This window comes from Coturnix japonica, chromosome Z (assembly GCF_001577835.2).
Source record: "Coturnix japonica isolate 7356 chromosome Z, Coturnix japonica 2.1, whole genome shotgun sequence".
NCBI lineage: Eukaryota > Metazoa > Chordata > Aves > Galliformes > Phasianidae > Coturnix > Coturnix japonica.
The window spans coordinates 54,030,412-54,048,541 of record NC_029547.1 but is presented as its reverse complement, the minus strand read 5'-3'; the positions used below and the strand labels follow the sequence as shown (position 1 = coordinate 54,048,541).

At 45.9% G+C, this 18,130-nt stretch overlaps 1 protein-coding gene and 1 long non-coding RNA gene across 7 annotated transcripts in view; one reads left to right on the top strand and one right to left on the bottom strand.

Annotated features, from left to right (window-relative positions):
* LOC107306499 overlaps positions 1–17,678 on the bottom strand; it is an 87,485-nt gene extending 69,807 nt beyond the window's left edge. For 3 of the 6 annotated variants that reach the window (XR_001552161.2, XR_001552160.2, XR_001552162.2), the window contains exons 1-2: positions 15,943–17,678; positions 14,726–14,776 (exon numbers count right to left, since the gene is read on the bottom strand). Coding sequence is in view for 2 of the 6 variants with exons in the window: in XM_032441282.1 (XP_032297173.1) it covers positions 11,148–11,446; positions 14,726–14,776; positions 15,943–16,057 (465 nt within the window). In the remaining 4 variants the exon portion in view is untranslated. Of the gene's footprint in view, positions 1–9,883; positions 11,447–14,725; positions 14,777–15,942 lie in introns of those variants that run through there. The other 3 variants (XM_032441282.1, XR_004305567.1, XM_032441281.1) reach the window with 3 other exon arrangements.
* Positions 11,440–15,445, top strand: LOC107306500. Its single transcript, XR_001552163.2, has 2 exons — positions 11,440–11,544; positions 14,139–15,445. It is a non-coding gene; the product is annotated as an uncharacterized LOC107306500 (long non-coding RNA).
* Positions 17,679–18,130: the final 452 nt, after the last annotated feature.

Genomic DNA, 18,130 nt, shown 5'->3' with positions numbered 1-18,130 from the left:
AATAGTACTTAACAAGGATTTCATTTCAAGCTATACCCAATCTGAACTAATTCAGTTAACATTACTGGTGAGAAGCAAAGTTAGTAAATCAGAATGTGGCCCAGTCTGCAAAGCCTGAATTCTGTTACTGATGACCTCTCTTATTAGAAATAAGGAGAAAAGGAGTCTGCAACGTTCTTGTTCCCACACACCTTGTGTGACCTCGACATGGGCACCATGATCTCAGTACAAAAACCAGACAGCCAAAGGCTTAGGACTGTGGTGTCCAACAGATTGAACACACTTTTGAGCCTCATTTTGACATCAGCTAGAAAATTAAGCTTTTAATAAATTCTCTTAATAGTCTCCAATTAAATGAAGAATATTTTTCCAAAGTATAATATAAATAGTATATAATATTAATCCCTCTGTAAATACAGCTGTGTAATATGATATATTTCTACTTCACTTGTTAATAGAAAAAAAGTAATTTGGATATCATCCTACAGAAAGTGTGAGAAAAGACAAAGGCAGCATATTTCTGTCCATGTTAAATAAACTGAAGGAATGTGCCTCTGTCTAATGCAATTACATCTTTGAGATCTTTAGCATATGGCTATGCTTATTAAGATTTATGTTTCTGATTTTCAAATGTGTACTTCAAGCCAATGCTTGTATTCCTGTGACTCCTGGGACAGCAGCTGGACAGCAAATGCTAAAGCTGGGAAGCAAATTCAGGAGATGTATTTCTGTCTTGTTTCCTGAAACCAATGTGGAAATGAACTGTCCAGAATTGTTTTCATGAAACATTTTATTCAAAGATTTAACTTTAGGCAAAAGAGCCACTCAGAATCAAGTGACAAAACAATAGCAAAATTTTGGAGATGAACAAAGATATAAGAGCTAATCTGGTCAGCTCTCCTTTGCTTACAGACCACAACCTGGATTGGGTTCTCTCTGAACTTAATTTCCACTCCAGCCTTAAGTGGCTCAACAACAGCATCACCATTATTTCCTCTGAAGTGATTCCAAGGTTTACCTCCTCTCCAGAAATGTTTGCAGATATTCAAACGACCAGCTTCCATGCTCAGTTTCTTCTCAGTTATTTCTCCTAGCTACACTGTCCGTCATGTCAGTGCTACTCTGGCACCGTGTTTCATTTCCAGTTAGACTGGACAGGTTTTGGTCCATGTTACAGAAAGATGCGGGTGCATGCAAAGTGTGACCAGCTGATGCGTGTGTGTCTTTGGGAGCTCAGGTTACTTCTACCTGACTCAAATGCACATTTGCTTTGGATTATCAGTTAACTCAGCTAGTTCTCTTCAGCTTTCTTCCTCTGGAGTCACTGACTTAAAATTCTTTTCTGTGACTTAAAACCGTTTTCCTGGTTTAATTTAATCTCCTTACTTTTCTCATTACAAGTTTTTGGTTTTTGTTGTTGTTTGCTTTATTGTTTGTTTGTTTTGACTTCATGCTGTATTCTACATAGTCTTATATTGTCATCTGGCAATTGTGGGTTCATAATTATGATGCCTTTAAATATAGAGCACAAAAGGCAGTGGTGATGCTACTATTTTTTAATCATATTTTAACCTCGTAACTCACTTTTTGTTCACTTTCCCTCTTAGATCTCTTCCTATCACTTAGTACCTATTTCCACAGAATATTATTTGTCTTTGAGACTTTTTTTCTCACAGGTACAAACTTTGTTTTCTTTTTTTGTTAAATCTCATGTTTTGAGTACCAGTCTATATTGCTAGTAGATCTTGTTTAATCCTATTCTTTCCCTTTTCTCACAAGTATGTGAAGTCTTTCCAAATTCAGTAACTTGAATCATTTTTTTCCATTTGCTGTCTCCAAATTATTAGAAAATAAGTACTTCCAGACTATTAACTTTGCATTCATAGAACTAAATAAACTTCCTTAAAATCACAAATGTGTGTAATTAAATATGCGTTTTTGGGGAACAAATGTTAATTTGTGAATTTATTAGAGCATTAAAATGCTTATTGTTTTGTTCATTTTCAGGTGCATGCATCACATGATACTCGAGGTTTCACATTTCTTTGATCTTTAAAACTTTTTTTTTGTAACTAAAGCTAGTTAAAACACTTGGGACAGCAAAACCATAGGGTTTTGAACAGGTCAGAATCATGTATAAAATTCAAAACATACAAAATGTTAAGCATTAATGAGCAGTTCTAATCTTCCCTATGATAGGCCCAGTCTGTTTATTTTGGTAGTTTGTATGTATAGGAGTTGACTCATATAGGAGAACTGATAGGTGATTAAGAGCCATCTGAACAACTGGGAACTCGCACAATGGAGCTTGATATATGACCTAATAGTTCGTACAGTGGCTTTTGTTTGGGATGGTGTCATGGCCTACATTCCTACAAACTCTTGAGGATATATTATTTTGAAAACACAATGCTTTTAATCCAATCTAAGAAATTAAACATACCTGTTAAATACAGCATATCATGTATATCATGTGCATGTGAACGTGCCTGCGTACTGTATGTTATTAGTGAAATGTGCTCAGATGGCTGATTCTCATTCACAATAACTGGCATATCTTTCTCTTCCTCAGTGATATTTGTTTTGCAGATGCTGAAAGACAGGAACAAATCTAATGAATATTTCTAGGCAAAATACTTCAAAATAGCATAGTTCCAAAGTGACAGAAATATTTAATTTCATGAATATATTCCATTTATGTTCAAGAAGGGATATTTCACTGGGAGAATGTACATCTTTCAGCATCATCTATCAACAGCATTTACAATAGGAGTGGCATCTTTCGAATGCAGCATTTACCAGTCGCCACTTGTCATTAAATGTAACTGTATGTTCAGGAGGTTTGTAATAACAGCCTTTAATTAACCTGGGGACTGGTAGAGTGATTCTGTTGCCCTTTGATGTTCTTAATTATTAGTTGTATCCAGCCTTTAATGGCGCACTTAGGGTTAAATTAAATAATTAAAATATACCTCCGAGAGAAATGCAAAGACTTTACATGACTTAATTAAATTTCTGCATTTCAAGGTGTTTAAAATAAAAACGTATGTTTTTATTCCCTTATGATGGCACGCTAGAATGCAACATACATTAAACTAAAAATTGGTAAGCTTATATGAGAATAATCACTAAGCATGACGCATGTAAATGAGCTGTTTTCTATGCATGGCTGGCAAAAGTGCTAATTAAATAGTTGGTATTCAAGACTATGCTCGTCCATTGTTTAGTGACATACAAATCCAGCGATGTGTGCCAGCAGACATTTTAAGTTGAATGTTTTCTCCTCTACGCTCTTTGTTGTGAAATGGTGGCACCATGATGAGAACACTGGTGTAAGCAAAACACTGAAATAGGCTTTAATAATGTCCTAGCCATGTAGAGACACTAGTCAAGTTTTCTAATGAATTTTTAATTTCTTTCTTCTCATAAGGATGTTACATCGTTGATGCATATTAAATCATACACACGAGTCATTTTCTCACCAAATTTGCATAAAATGGCTAAGTGCTAATGCACCAAATGGGGCTTACTATACATGGCACAGCAAATATGCCCTTGCAGGTTTTCTGCAATCAATCTCCTGTATTTCATTAGCGGCTAAATAAAGGTCTGCACTGAAAAGGGAAGAGCTACTGTGTAAAGGCTGGGAACTTCCAACACTGATGATGATGCCTATGCAATGATTAGAACCCAATCTAGAATTAGAATTTGCACATGAAGGAAAATAAAGTTCCTTGACACATGCACTTAAGTGGCCTCGCTGAAAGCAGCTGAGTGCTGCTAATAACCACTAGGCAGTTCATTGAGACTTTTCAAATCAAGCTCTGAATGTCAGGCTTAAAATAATTTGCTCATGTATCTTAATTTTGCAGTGCTTGATCTACCTTTTAAAAGTCACTTATAAGTGTAAAGCCACCAAAACCTTGCCAGCTCCTCACTATTTCTCAGTGTAAGCCAAAGATGCTATTTTCTTCCTACTACTGCACAAACTCACCTTCCACCCACATTAACCATACCCTTTTTGATGTCCCAATGAAATTAAATTATACATATTGATCAGTGTATATTCAAATTAATGGCAATTGATCACAATAAGAATAGCAACACAGTTGCATTATTAATCTGAACAGAAATGTCACATCTAATGAAGGAAACTTTGTTCTCTCTCTTTCTTTCTGACATCTGGACATTTTTGTACCTGGTGCAAAAAAAAAGGACTATTTAAAAATAAATGCATATTTGCCCTACAGTTATTTTGAATTAGTCTTGATAAATAATTAATGCATAATATATTATTTAGATGCAATAGTCTTAAGAATTTGAGTGGTATTTCAACTACAATTATAGTAATTTTTTTATTAGTGAAAAATTTGCATAATCACACTTTAAAATCCAGTGGACCAGAGAGATATCAGAAAGACACCCAGGAATGTGCCTAATGACTATGGGCATTAGATTAACTTAACAACGTAGCGATATGCTAGATAGCTAGCATAGCTATATTTGAAGAATCACTTTTAAAGGATGATTATACAAACAGTGTTTCTCTTTTTAGCCTTATTTTATGAAAAGGCAACTTTTACACACAGAATAGGAAGTAGAATACTCTATATGAAATAAAATATGATTCCTAAAAGAGTGGGAGTGAATTTAAACATAAATTATAATCATCTCCTGAAGTCTTTCTTTGTCAACTATCACAGGGAATATTAAACATATTAGTACAATGCCATCATATGGTTATTTGATTCCTTACAGTTACTGTGAGCTGTCCCACTGGCCACCAGTGTTGAAGAATAGCACAGGGAAGAAACACAAGTTTTCTGTTTTGCAGTGCAGATGGACTGGTGGCAGAGTAACTCATGACAGTTAATAGCCACACCACACATCTTCCAAGAAGCCCCTCTCAGGCAAATGGGGCAAAGCACACAGCTTCTATAGGGTGCAGTGAGCTCACCTGATGGCAATGCACACGCAGTTGCAGACCACAGGTGGTCAAGATTTAAATGCATACTCACCGACATGTAAACACAAGTTTGACTGTGCCAATTGTGGCCATGCAAATTCTGCTGAAGCAACACGAGGATCTACTCTGCTGTCATAGCAGACTAATTTACTTGAGAATTATGGGCACTTAGAGGGAAACATAAAACTAATTTTCATGTATTTCCCAGCACTATACTTACACATACTTGTAAATATTGGTACCTCAGGAAACCCTCACTACTCGACAGAGCAGTACTCAGCTGGGCCTATATAATACAGCCAATAGCAGCCAACTATAAACATAGAGAAGGAGGTTTTACTGGTGTTTATAAGGAAGAAATGTAGAAAAGGCAGCAAAGAATTAGCTTATCATGAGGTTGCGCTTTTCTATTTATCTACAAAGAACTGTGAGATGCCATAATGCGCAATTATTTCTTGAGACAGAAAAGTGCTAGAAACAGTAATTCATGGTTTATGTAAGAGTGCAAATTCTACTTTTTCTGATATAACATAACTGTTGCTGAGCCAGACAAGTAAGACAGAACTACACTTGTGCTTCCTAGCTTTGATGTGCAGGCTTTCCACTACTGACTTCACCTGCTTCATACAAGGTTACTCTGTTAGATTCTAGTAACATTAACCTTTTACTGTCATTCTCAGGATCATACTACTTTATAGCAATCCCAGATCTTCTTCCCTAAAGATAACATTCCAAACGGCAAAGAATGTGGAACATTTCTTACTTTGTGTCCCTTACAGAGAACTCATATTACTAACAGAACAAATGTAATGTACTTGGAAAGGAATCTCTTAAAAACAAACAAACAAGCAAACAAACAAAACCTGAATTAATATATATAGATGTATAGAGTTTTCATGTATATGTGTATACAGAATTTATTTTTTAATTAAAACAGTACTGCATAGAACACAGCAGAGCTTTACAAAGGACAAAATGCTGATCTCACGTGAGTACAAAGACAGTCTGACCAAGCTTTTACCCAAAGCTCTGGACATTCATTTTTTTTCCCAACAAACTCTTCTTCAAACACTAAAGAAGACAAATCACTGACTGTCTCCGACAGTCACTTACTTATGAAGTTTGTTCTGACCTAGCTTCTACTTTCTCCGCTTGGATGTGTAGACTGAAGGTCAGAAGGCCAGTCTGAAGGCAGCTCCTCACTAAACTTTGCCTTATTCTCCTTCAGTTCTGCATCACACAGCTCTGGTGATGCTGCTCACTGCACACTCAGGGACAGGGCTCTTACTGCACTGCACTTTAGCCTTGCTATATAAATTATTGCCGTTTGGGAGGGCAGAATGGCAGCTCACCAGCACATGATAACCATCAGCTTTTACTAACTGCTGCAGGAACTGAACACACCGGCAACAAAGCACCTGCACCTGGAGGAACACCATCCTTTGAGCCCTCAACTCACAGCACTCTGTGACTATCTGCCATTCAAAAGTAAAACCTTTCAGAAATACCTCTCCTCAGTGTAGTCCAGGTGGAATAAATAAATAAATAAATAAATAAAATAAAAGAAGCCAAAGGTGAAAGAGGTTAGAGGTGCCCTGTGTCATTAGCTGCGCTCAGCAGGAGTCTGCCTTAATCCCTGTTTGGGATTTACAACAAGTTTAAACGTCCGTACATGATGCCATTAGCCGCCTCTTGGCTGCTCCTCACACCGCTCCTCCCCTCTCCCGCCCGCCATCCGCCGCCATCCCCACACCCGCCCGGCGGTCTCCCAGGAAACACCAACCAGAGAGAGCGAGGGAAGGGGGCGTGGAAAATGGCCGCCGCCTCTCCCGGCGGGCACCGCGGCCGCCATCTTGGCTGGGGAGCGGGCGTGGGGGTGGGGATGTCGGGTGTTTCTCAGTGCCCGGCGACGACGCCTGTGTGTAGCTGTGGGCTTTGCAGTGCCAACGCCGTGTGTGCATGTGTGAGTGTGACGTTAGTCACTCAGGAAAATGAATTCCCCAAGTCTGATGTGTTGTTGTTGTTTCCCTATGTTAAAGTAATGGGGTAGCTAAGGGGTGATCAACCCGCGCACCTCACAGTGCACAACCCACAGCTACAGTGCTCATTTTCAGCACCGAAACACACTTGTTGTGGGTGTGCTGTTTTCTAGAGACACTGGGGACAGGAGAGCAACTCTGCCCTGTTGGAGCTGGCAGCAAGGCCCAGCACCACAGCTGTCAGCCAGGCCACTGCATGGAGCTGTGCTGGAGTCTGGTGTCCGTCTGTCTGTCCACACAGCACCACTCAGATGGCCTGTTTGCACTCCCTGCTCCTCAGGCTTTGCTGTCATGCAGGCAATCAGGTTTAAGACACAGCCCCTCTAATCAGCCATGCCTAAGTCTTTTTTGCACAGTGTGCTCTGACAGCGGTGTGAATCCCTAGCAAAGTGCTAGGCACTTGTTATAGAAACCATCACCAAGGTGAGGGGCATGCAGTGAAAACAGGGAACTGGAAGCATTTCTTCGGTGCCTTGGTCCACGCTGAGAGGCACTGACAGATTCCTCTGACACCTGGAGATACACAGTGCCCAACACTTTGTGAATGTCAGCCTTATTTCTTCCAAATATTCAAGAGGAGATCTTTCCCTGCGCCCAACTCAGGAGAAGCGACCCGTGTAATATGGAGTGCACTAATTACCATTTTGTCAGTCCCAGGCTGGCAGGCTGCACTAGTTGCAGAAGACAAGCTTGTTTACACAGTTTGTTTTCTTAATTATACAAGAAGCAGTTTTGTCACTTGAACTTTTCAGGAAGCAATTAGTCAGCTCCACACGCTGCACTCAAGTTTCCTCGAAAGAAAATTAAAGTGTTTATCTGGCTAAAATAACTGGTAGATGAACTCATTATTTTTCCTCGCTTCTTTTTGTATTTTGTGCATTGTGAGTCGTAGCAATGATATTAGTTCTAGTGTGGGAAAATATTATAATTGAGATCTGGTAAGTTATTTGCAGACTTCACGTTTTTCTTTACACTGTGATGACATTTAGTACAGCCCCAGTGAGGAAAACAATGCTGCCATTCATGGCTCTAGACGTAGATTTCAATCGACTTAAGCGGGCACAATGAAACTTGGTCATTCACTGGTTACCCATTTTGTGTTCTCAAATTTTCTCTCAGCAAAAGTATAATGACCCAGTATTGTGTGGTTGCATAGACAAGGGCTCGGAACAAGAGACGCTAGTTTTGTCTGACGGTGTGAGAAAGTCGTGAAGGGATCTTTTCTTCCAGATGGTGTTAAATTCAGCTGCCTTTTTAACATTGGCCTTGCACAGCAATCTGCTGCTCCCTTTTCACAAAGAATAAGCCCGGGTCCCTGCTAGTTAACATGCATACTCACGCAACCTGCAACTTCACTCCAACTGTTTTACAATGCGCTGGTATGCTAAATAAACTTGATCTGGTCTCTCCCGGTGCTAAAACTAGCCTTCAAAGGACTGCTGGACTGATACTTATACCTTTTTCTTTTTCTTTTTTTTTTTCCCCCTTCTTTTTTCCCTTGAATGTGAAGCTGTATATCGTTCCATTTCTTTTCACCTCCCAGTTTTCAGGAAACAGCACCTTACAGATAGATAATCCTATAAAACATTATTTGCTGCATGAGCCTATTAAATCATTCCACCACGTTTCCACATGCTCTCTTTTTCCCACGTCAGAAGTTAGATGCGAAGGACAAAAGGGGAGCACAAACGGGGCATTTTGCTTCTAAAGCAGCGAAGGACTAACCATAATAATAGTGATAATAACCAACTGCTTTTTACTGAGCGATAGTCACGTAACAGGATGAGTGTACGAAACAAGTTAGTATGACAGTGGCCAGCATACGAGTGCAATGTTGATACTTTTCTCTGCTGCTTTCCTCACTAAATTTACACCGGAGATCGGGACGCCAAGGAAAGACTGCGTCAACTGTCTCTGCCAAATGGCTAAGCAAACAGTGGGCTTCCCCAGGAAAACAGCGTATTGCCTTAATTGAAGCTCATTGAGAAAGAAAGCCTTCGTACTTTGTAATGTAAATGTTAATGGTAGTAAACAATGGCCCTAGGTAAATAGCTCCCCTGGACACGGGGTGAATGGGAGGCGTGCGGGCCGGGCGATGTCAATGAACGGGGTCCGCTCTGCGCTGCGGTACGGCCCCGGCACGCGCGGCGCGGGGTCTGCGCCAAGGAGACCCCTCCCTGGGGGCGGAAAAACCGCGTAGCGGCCTGGGAGCTAAGGGCAGGGTGAGGAAAGTTCTATCCGCAGCTCTAAACCCGCCTCCGGGCCCTCCGCTGCCTTCCCCTCCGAATACAATACTGATATATGTGACTGCTCCTCGTGCGCGGTGGCCCTTAAGCTGGTGCAGCCCTTCGAACCGCGCTCTCATCTCCCTGATCAATCAGCCCCGGGGACTCAGGGAAGAGATTTAGGTCAAGTCCAAAGGAAAACGGTACCCTTCAAAAATTACTCATGCTCGATTGCTGCGATAATTACAAGGACCGACATCACCCCAATTCGTGCTCATTATCCCACTCTTCCCTCTTGCTCTGCCATTCTCCCACCGGCAGCTGCACCTTTCAGCGCCCCCCGCGGAAGTTCCGCGCTCCCCCGCGCCCCCCTGCCCGCAGCGCAGTCCGTCAGCGGCCGCCAGGGCACGGCGCTGCCACTTGCCCCGAGCGTGGGAACGGGAGCGCCCAGCCGTTCACAGCTCCTGCGCTCCGGTTAACGGAATCAATTAGGCAGGACAGACCCTCTGCCGCCCCGCCCCACCCCGCCCCTCCCCCCTGTCTGTTTTGTCAGGTCTATATACGTCCTAATTATTTCGGGTTGGGATGCCAGAGCTGTTTCCCGGATAGATCTGATCATCCTTAAACAAAAAGAGAGGAGGCGCACACGTGGGTTGGGGAGTAAATGTCACTTTCATTTCCAATGCTGGGCGCGGAGTAAGACACAGAACATTTTTTAGCACTTTGACAAGGGGGGAGGCGATCTCGTCTCCATCATGTCTTTCTGCTTCAGTAGCTTCCTCAAGGAAACCCTCTCGGAACAGAGAAGCATCTGAGCTGGAAATTTGAATAGAAGAATAAAAATCGACCATTGCTTTTTTTCATCTTTGTGCAGCTCCACCGCGTTCTTGCTAGATATAAGTTATTAAGCTCGCCTACACTGCAGTACAAACTTTCTGAAAGCCTGATTTGGCGTTGTTCAGAACAGACCCCACTGCTTTGTCTTGGGTGCACACTGACAGGTCTGGGGCTGTTTTCCACACAGTACCACCGCCAACACCATCGCCTTCATCACCACCAGCTGCTGGAACATTTCTGAGGCTGTCTCACTGCAGTGCATCGTTCTGGAAAATTTAAGTTCAGCATTTCCAAACAGCTTTCTAATATTTGTATAGGTGTGTGTGTGTGTGTGTGTGTGTACACATGTCTTCTCAATTAAGCATTTGCTGGCCTGGGTCCTTGTTTATCCATTTGTGCAATGGCAGCAGTCACACAAGCACTGTTTGCCACCAGCAGCCATCCATCCCGTGGCATCTGACAGCTCCACATTTTGGCATGAGTGATAAGCACGCCATGTAGTGCCCTCCGCTCCCACCTCCAGCTGTAAAAGCGTTCGGTGCAATGAGCGTTCCCGACCTGTCTCAGGTTTTACTGTCTCTTGCAGCAGTCTGTCATTTTCACACGTTGTACGATGATCTTGAAGGAGTTTTTACTTTCGGTTATCTAGCTTTATGAAGACCAAAACACTCATACAGCTAGATAACCAAAGATAACAACTCACTTCCCTCAAAGCTTTACTATTATTATTAATAATATCAATAATGTTCCTTGCTAGAATCCAGATTCTCCCTGGCAAACAGCCATGCTGTCTCCTCCAGGAGCACCAGTCCTGCTTTAAAATTCCATCCTTTCATGCAGCTGTGCCCTGGTTTGTTTGTCTGTCTGCCTGCTCAGCCAGCAACATCCAAAGGAGATCCATCACCTTTAGAGTTTATTCCCAACTTTTCCTTCCAGCCACTGATTTCCAACAGCACAACCCACGGTCCATCTGCTCCCCCCAGAAAACAGCATCAACGATGAAGGTGCGTTGACTGCGTTAGGAGCGAGAAGCATCCATCCCACCGCAGGCCTCTCTGTGCACTGTGAGTCGCTCCACTCTCACAAAAGTCTCCTAAGCATCTGTGAAGACGGAAAGCCATCAGCAATTTCCAGCACTGTGTAAGGAAGCCAAAAAATAAAAATAAAAATAAAAATAAAAAATAAAATCCCATTTCGATAGAAAGTGACGTGTGGACGCGGCTCCCGTTCCCTTATGCACGGCAGAGAGCTTTTGGCCAAATGGTGGCAGCTCAGTGGCGAACATCTTACATGCGTGTGTGTTTTGGGGGGGAGCTCCTCGCTTTCCCCGGGCTGGGAAGGAGAAGGCGCGTTCCAGCCGGCGTGCTGCTGCCCCCGGTCTGAAAGAAGGAGAAAAGGGCCATCATTGGAGAGCTCCCGGTGCCACGGCGAGGGCCGGCCCGGCGAGGTCAGAGGTCCTGGACCGCGGGAGAGCAAGGTAATGATGATGTCATGAGAAACCTCGAGCACACGCGGCCGACAGACGCGGCGGCCGCCGAGCGGAGCGCGGCCTCCGTCAGCCCCGGCCTCCGGCGCAGCCTCCGCCACCGCCCCAACCGCGGGCAGAGCCGCCGCCGCCGCAGCCGTGCCTTCCACCGGGCGGGAGAGCTGTCCCTGCGGGCAGGGGAAGGCGCTCTTGGGGCCAGGGCCGCCCCCGCCCGCCTCTCCCCGCGGGGCTGGCAGCGGGGACGGAGTGTGACTGCACCGGCAACTGCCGCGGCCGCAGGGCGCCGCTCGCCCATGGCTTCCCGCTGGCGCTGCGTGCCCACAGGGCTCGGTGCTCGAGCCAGGACAGCTCTGCAGCGCTTCTTCTGAGGGAGGCTGCGAGCCCGGCTCCATGCATCTGTACCTCCTCTCCTCCCATCCTCTGCCTGTGTCCGCCTTAGAATGCAGCGCAGGTAAACGCTGCAGCAGTGCTCATCCGAAGCCGTGCGTTCTTCGGGCAAAAGCCTCCGTTAAAAAAGCGGATTTATCGCTTGTGTTTGTGAACCCTGTACGAGAAGTGCAGACACTCGTGTTGCATAACGCGTGGGGCCGATGGGGCACCTCCTTCCCAACTGCCACGGCTTTAGGACCTAAATCTCTCGATTCCCCCTCCCCCACCCCAAAAAGGACATTATAATTTGAATTATTTAACACTGTAACTCGTATAGAATTTTCCTAGGTCTTAAGTGCAAACATTGAAGGTCTCCCGAGTGTACATGGTACAGTGAATCTTCTCACCGAGATCTACACTATTTGCTATTGGAATTAATAAGTGCACTTCAGGAGCTCGTGCATGCTGCAGTGGGGATGGGATGTTCATTGGAGATTTCAGCACAAGCAGAACATGGACTGCCCCACTCTTCTAGGGAAGGAGGGCTTGAAATCCTCTAAGAGGAGCAGCACAGCTCTGCGTGCCCTGCTCTGTCTTCCCCTAGAGTTACAGAGAATATACCAGCTCACACTTTTGTGAATCACTTTGTAAATCTACTTATGTTTGTGTATGCTGTTGATTTTAAGGCAAAAATCTTCAATGCATGAAGATAAATTTAAGCTACTGTAGTTGTATAGTGAGTGCATGGCCTGTTTACCCTACAAATGTCTGTGTGCTAGTGCATGTATAGGGGAACCACACGCACATGTGTCAGCCTGCCTGCATGAATGCACGTGTGTATTTTGTGTTAAAATACACAGACAGGGCTGTGTGGTTGCGCTGTAAAATGGCACAGTACCAGCCTCCCCATTCTCTGTCATAAAGTAACACTACAAAACCACGAAAATGGTAGAGCAGTCTCCTTTATCAGACAAGGCCCAAGAAGTAAAAGATGCATGTTGTGAAGGTGCCAAACACTGAATTCGGGGCTCACATTACTGGTGATGTCTCTCACCAGTGCTTTCAGATTCTTGGCCTCTGAGTTTGGGCTTTATTTGTTTGTTTGTTTGCATATTCCTGTGATGTCCATCAGATGTCCCTGTATAGGTGTCACTGCAAATCACCACTGCTGTAGGAGGGTACAAGGAGCTGATTGCACAGAGTGGCCTGGGTTCCTATTGGACTCTGTTACACTTCCTCTGCTTCTTCATTATCTCTCAGGCTGCTCAGGCACAAGTGGGACATCTGGAAGCATATATTTGTTTGGATATTATATAAAATTATAATGATTTTTTTTCCTGGATAGTTAGAAATGTGTTTTTTGTTGTTGTTGCTTTTCTTCTTGTGGCAACATCTAGAGGCAGCAGCATCAGTGATCAGACATAAGCGGATATCACAACAGGATTGTGAGCTCGTGCAGTGAATTCTTCCAGTGAGAGACATGATGGTTCAGGTGCTCCTTGTACTGTTGTGTGTACATGTCTATGCTTATACATACATATGTGTGTGAGCAATGTGTATCAGTGCAGACACAGAAGTGCACATTGATGCGTGCATTCAAAACATGTCACCATATGGCCAGATTTACAGCTAAATGCAAGGCGTTAGAAAAAAAGGGCACGTTTCAGAGGTGTAAGATGTACCTTTAAAATTTGAAGATCTGTCCTCAGCACCACCTTGCTTACTCGCACACTGACTGAATTAGTAAATGCAATACACCCGCTGTGAGAGCTTCAGCAGTGAGCCAATGTGATGGCCATAACCAGCTGTTCTTTAGCTGCAGTACCAACTCTAACTCTCAGGCACTCGGTAGGGTTTTGAAATCTACACGTGTGCAGTGAGTCTGCACAAAGTATTTGCTTGCTCTGAATATCATAGAAATGGATTCTGCAGTGGACAGTATACATATCCAGGGCTGCAGCATTTTCCAGCTTGTGAAAAGTTCATGCAGCCTGCTGCTCTGGAGCGACCATCACAAATAACAGCCGCCATCAATGCTACGTGCAATTTTATTCCCAGATAACAGTACAAAGCTTACTTATTTTGAAGACGAGCTGTGTATTGTGACACACCGAGCCCAAACGTTTACTTTTTCCTCCCACCTCCCTAATGAACTCCTGCTAACGGCCTGTAGATCAGTGCGTGATTGCCATGCTTGCTGTCTAATCTTTTTATAGGTCTCCAGATGGCTGTGACGTAAAGAAGAAGCATCCTGCACGGATTTCTCAAGAATAAACAGTCCCTATTTGCCTTTAGAGAGGAATGCTCACGGAGCTCCAATTAACGCAATCAGAGCCGGGCTTCATGCCGGCACTCCGCCTTCCGCGCAGGAACCACGGAAGGAGGTGCAGCGCGGCGCAAACCCCATTCCGCACTACGGCCGAGCAGAATTCACGCGGAGAGGAACCACGACGCAGCAGCTCGCGGCGGGCAGCGCTCCCGCAGCGTCCCGCTCCCGCAGCCAGGAGAGCCGCTTCCCATAGAGCTGCCCTTATCGTCCCTCTGGTGACCGCGGTGCCGCCGCACCGGCAACCCCGGCGGTCCTGCTGCTGGCATGCAAGGGGATGTCAGCGCGAATCCGAACTGTGCAACAAGAGCAGGCGAACTATCGAGAATACAGCATCTCAAGGAAAAACAAATGAAACACGCACTCGGTCAGTAATCATACACGAAAGCAATGCACGCTGCTAAGCACCACGTATTTATAAAATCTGTATGTAACACATAGAGCACCGTCCGGCTTTAATAAGGAAAAACATTTTACCGTGTCGTGCCTTGGAAGTCATTCCCTGTGCTCTGTCTGCGTTGTTTAAATCTGAAAAATAACCACAAAAGAAGCGAAGGGTCATGATTTAAATATTTTTACTGTTTGGTTCTTGTTCGTTAAGTGCATGTAAACAGATGGGTGTAAAGGTGCCCAGATCTAGATCACTCATATCTGAGCTGGTTCGTTCAATAAGACCAAAAGTTGTTAGCCATGGGCAGGCTCAGCTCTGGGTTAAGCCGGGACGCAGCCAGCCACATTTCTTGCAAATGATCCAACATGACACAGAACAGATATGAGTGATGCACTCCAGCATCTGCAGAGTTAAATGTGGCAATCAGTGTTTACATAAAACAAAAGGGATAATATAAAGACTATAACAACTTGTGGTTAACTCCTCTCAAGGAAAATGGATAGAGAATATTTCGGGCCGCTGAATGGAAGTGGCCAAAACTCCAGGGGCGGGCACGATATTTGCATACTATATGCTGCGGCTCCTTAATGAAGGACGGAGCTCCACCTAGCCTCCAGCCCAGCTCTGTGCACAGAGCCTCACGCCGCTCTCCTTAGGGCCCTCAGACCGGGAGCACGGCGAAGGAGCCGTCAGCACTGACAGCGTGCCAACGGAGCAAGGGTAAATAAATACAGTGAGCCACAGGCTTTCATCGCCTTATATCAGCTGCATCAGCTTTAGTTACAAAATAAAAATAATAAGAGTAATATGTTTTTAAAGTACATTATTTCCCATGGAGCGACTGTTTTTCCTATATTATGTCGAAGAGATTTCACTCGTTTCATGGGCACAGAGCGGTTGTCAGGGAGAGCGATGCTACTGTTGTAGGGCCGCACGCAGCGGGCTCGGGGCTGTGCAGAGCATCCAACTCCGCACTGCCCCGTGCCTGGGATGCACGCTCTGATCCGGTGGCCTTTTGCACAGTGCAGGATGCTTCCTTCACACAGAGGCAGATTTACAGACTACGGAGGATAATTCCTCACACCCCTGACGTCTCGGGAGTATATACATATGTGCATATTTAAACGTATTTAAATATAGCTCGCAGATAGGCTCCACATAAAGAGTGATACCACGGGCCGAGTTCGCTCCCTGCCATCAAAACTCCCCGTGTCCGCACGGCTCCGAGAACCTCACACAGCTCTGCGGTTCCCACGCCCCGCGACCAACAGGTCCGGCCTCGGGCCCCCTCCATGGTACTCACATCGCTGCGGCTCCGAGGGTGGGGGGGGGTCTCCCCCCCGGTCCTGGCGGTAAGACGCACACAAAGATTCCCACAGGCAAATTTCCACAAATTCACGTCGTTCCTCCATCCTCATCCTGCTTTAAAAGTTCCGCGTAGCTCCACGGTGCGGTTCTTACACCAAATGGCTTTAAAGCAGCTCGGCATCCTCTATCCAGAAAAATGGAAGGTGATCGCAGAAAGTTTTCTGATCTCCCCTCGCCGCCACCCTCCCTTTCTCCCCCCCCCTCTCCCTCCTTATTATTTTTCATATTGCTTCTTAAGCCCCGGAGTAAAAAGTGAAGTCCTGCATGAGATGCTCCTCAAGTTTTTTGGGGGGCTTGGCCAAGGTCTAGTCCAGCCCTCTCTGCTGAGGAGGACGTGCTCTGAAATCCAACCGGTTTCCCCACAGCTTTTGTTGCCGACGAACTGAAGCCCCATTGTTCACCCATTGCCACGGTCTTTCTCAGTTCCTGCTCTGCGCTGCGCGTTGCCAGAGATAATGAATTTGCACCAAACCTCTCTTAGTGCCGCTTTGACGGATGGAACAAATTAGAAATGCCTACAGAAGGGCCGTGGGCTTGCGTCTTCCAGGAGAAAAAGGGAAGCTGAGTGCATTTCTTTGGAAACTTACAAATGCAGCGAACGGTGGAGTTTTTTGTAGGTGTCTTCCTTCAGCCATGATCTGAAGAGCGGCTCCTGCCGAGTGCTGTCCTTGGGCGGCATTGCCATTCTGGGTAACTTTTCAATAAACCCATCAGCTGGTCGACGATTGAAAAATAAACGGATAAATAAATGAAATAATAATAATAAATCATAACGTTTAAAGAGAAAAAGAAGGGGGGAAAAAAAAAAAAATCAGAGATCTCCTCTCCCCACTCATGCTGCCACGCTCAGCGCTGCGTGCCCTCCCGCCGGCAAAGCTCCCCCGGCTCCTCCGCTGCCTCCCGAGGACCAGCGCCTCGCAATCTGCGTGGAAACGCCGCGTTTTAGGGCGTGAGGGCGGAAGATCGTGTACACGGAGCTGCACGGAGGGCGGGAGGAGGTGAGGGGCGTCAGAACAGCTCCCCGCTGCCCTTTTCGGGGCGGGCCGCTGGCGGCCGTGCGCGACGTCCGCGATGGCGTGGGCAGGTGGCGGGGGGCTGGGGGCGGGCTGACGGCCGGAGATGTGTGTGCGCCTATCGCAGCCACTTGCACACGCGTGTATGTATGTATGTATACATGTGTATATGCATGACTGTAGGTGACTGCCTCCTCCCACCGCCCACGCACTCGGGACCCTCCCGGCAGCGCTGACCCAGCGGTGCGGTGGGACAAAGGACGCTCTGTGAGGACTGAGAGGGGCCCACGGGTGCGCAGGGCGACCCTCGGCCTCTGGGCATACGCGCAGATTCCGACGCCGAGCCGTGCTTACACACACGCGTGTTGGCATCCCCCAGTTCGGCCCTTTGAGTTCAAGGGGAGATTCGAATAGGAGAAGCAGCGTGCGGTGTATGCAAATCGGAGAGACCGTGCCGAGGAGCAGGGAGATGCTCTGAAGGCATTACGGCAAACAGGGGCGGGAAGAAAGAGGTAGGAAGTCTTGGATCCGAATAGAGAACACCCTCCCCTTTCAGGACACTGATGGCATTTAGTGTCGCAGCTGAAACTTCTTCCCACATTCCCGCAAACAGCAGTGCAGCAATGGCAGGGAGGGCCCGGGTAAGGGAAAATGGAGAGAGGAGCACTCGTGACTTGGCCGCTTCTAGTTCTTTGCAGCCCCTTCCAGCCCCGAAGGTCCCGCCGAGGCACGGTTGCCCCCGTAGGGATGAAGGACCGCGATCCACCGCTTGTCATTTTTGGAGACTTTTTTTTTTTTTTTTTTAAAGCTGTTCTGAGTTTCCTATTTCCCGCTCATCATCTGATGAACCGAAACAGCAAATAACATTCCATTAACGGGGAAAAAAAATAATAAATAAATAAATAAAGAAGGGAAGAGGGGGCGGCGCGGCGGAGCGGGGTGGGCTTTGTGCTGGGCCACTCGGGGCCGGGATGCTCCGCTCGTGTACGTGGGATGCAGAGCTGCCCGACCATGGAAGGGGTCCTCCCGCTACCCCTACCGGCCCCACCGTCGCCCCCCGCGCGGCCATTCCCGTTCACGTTCAGGTTTAGCGGCAGGGTCACGTCCTTT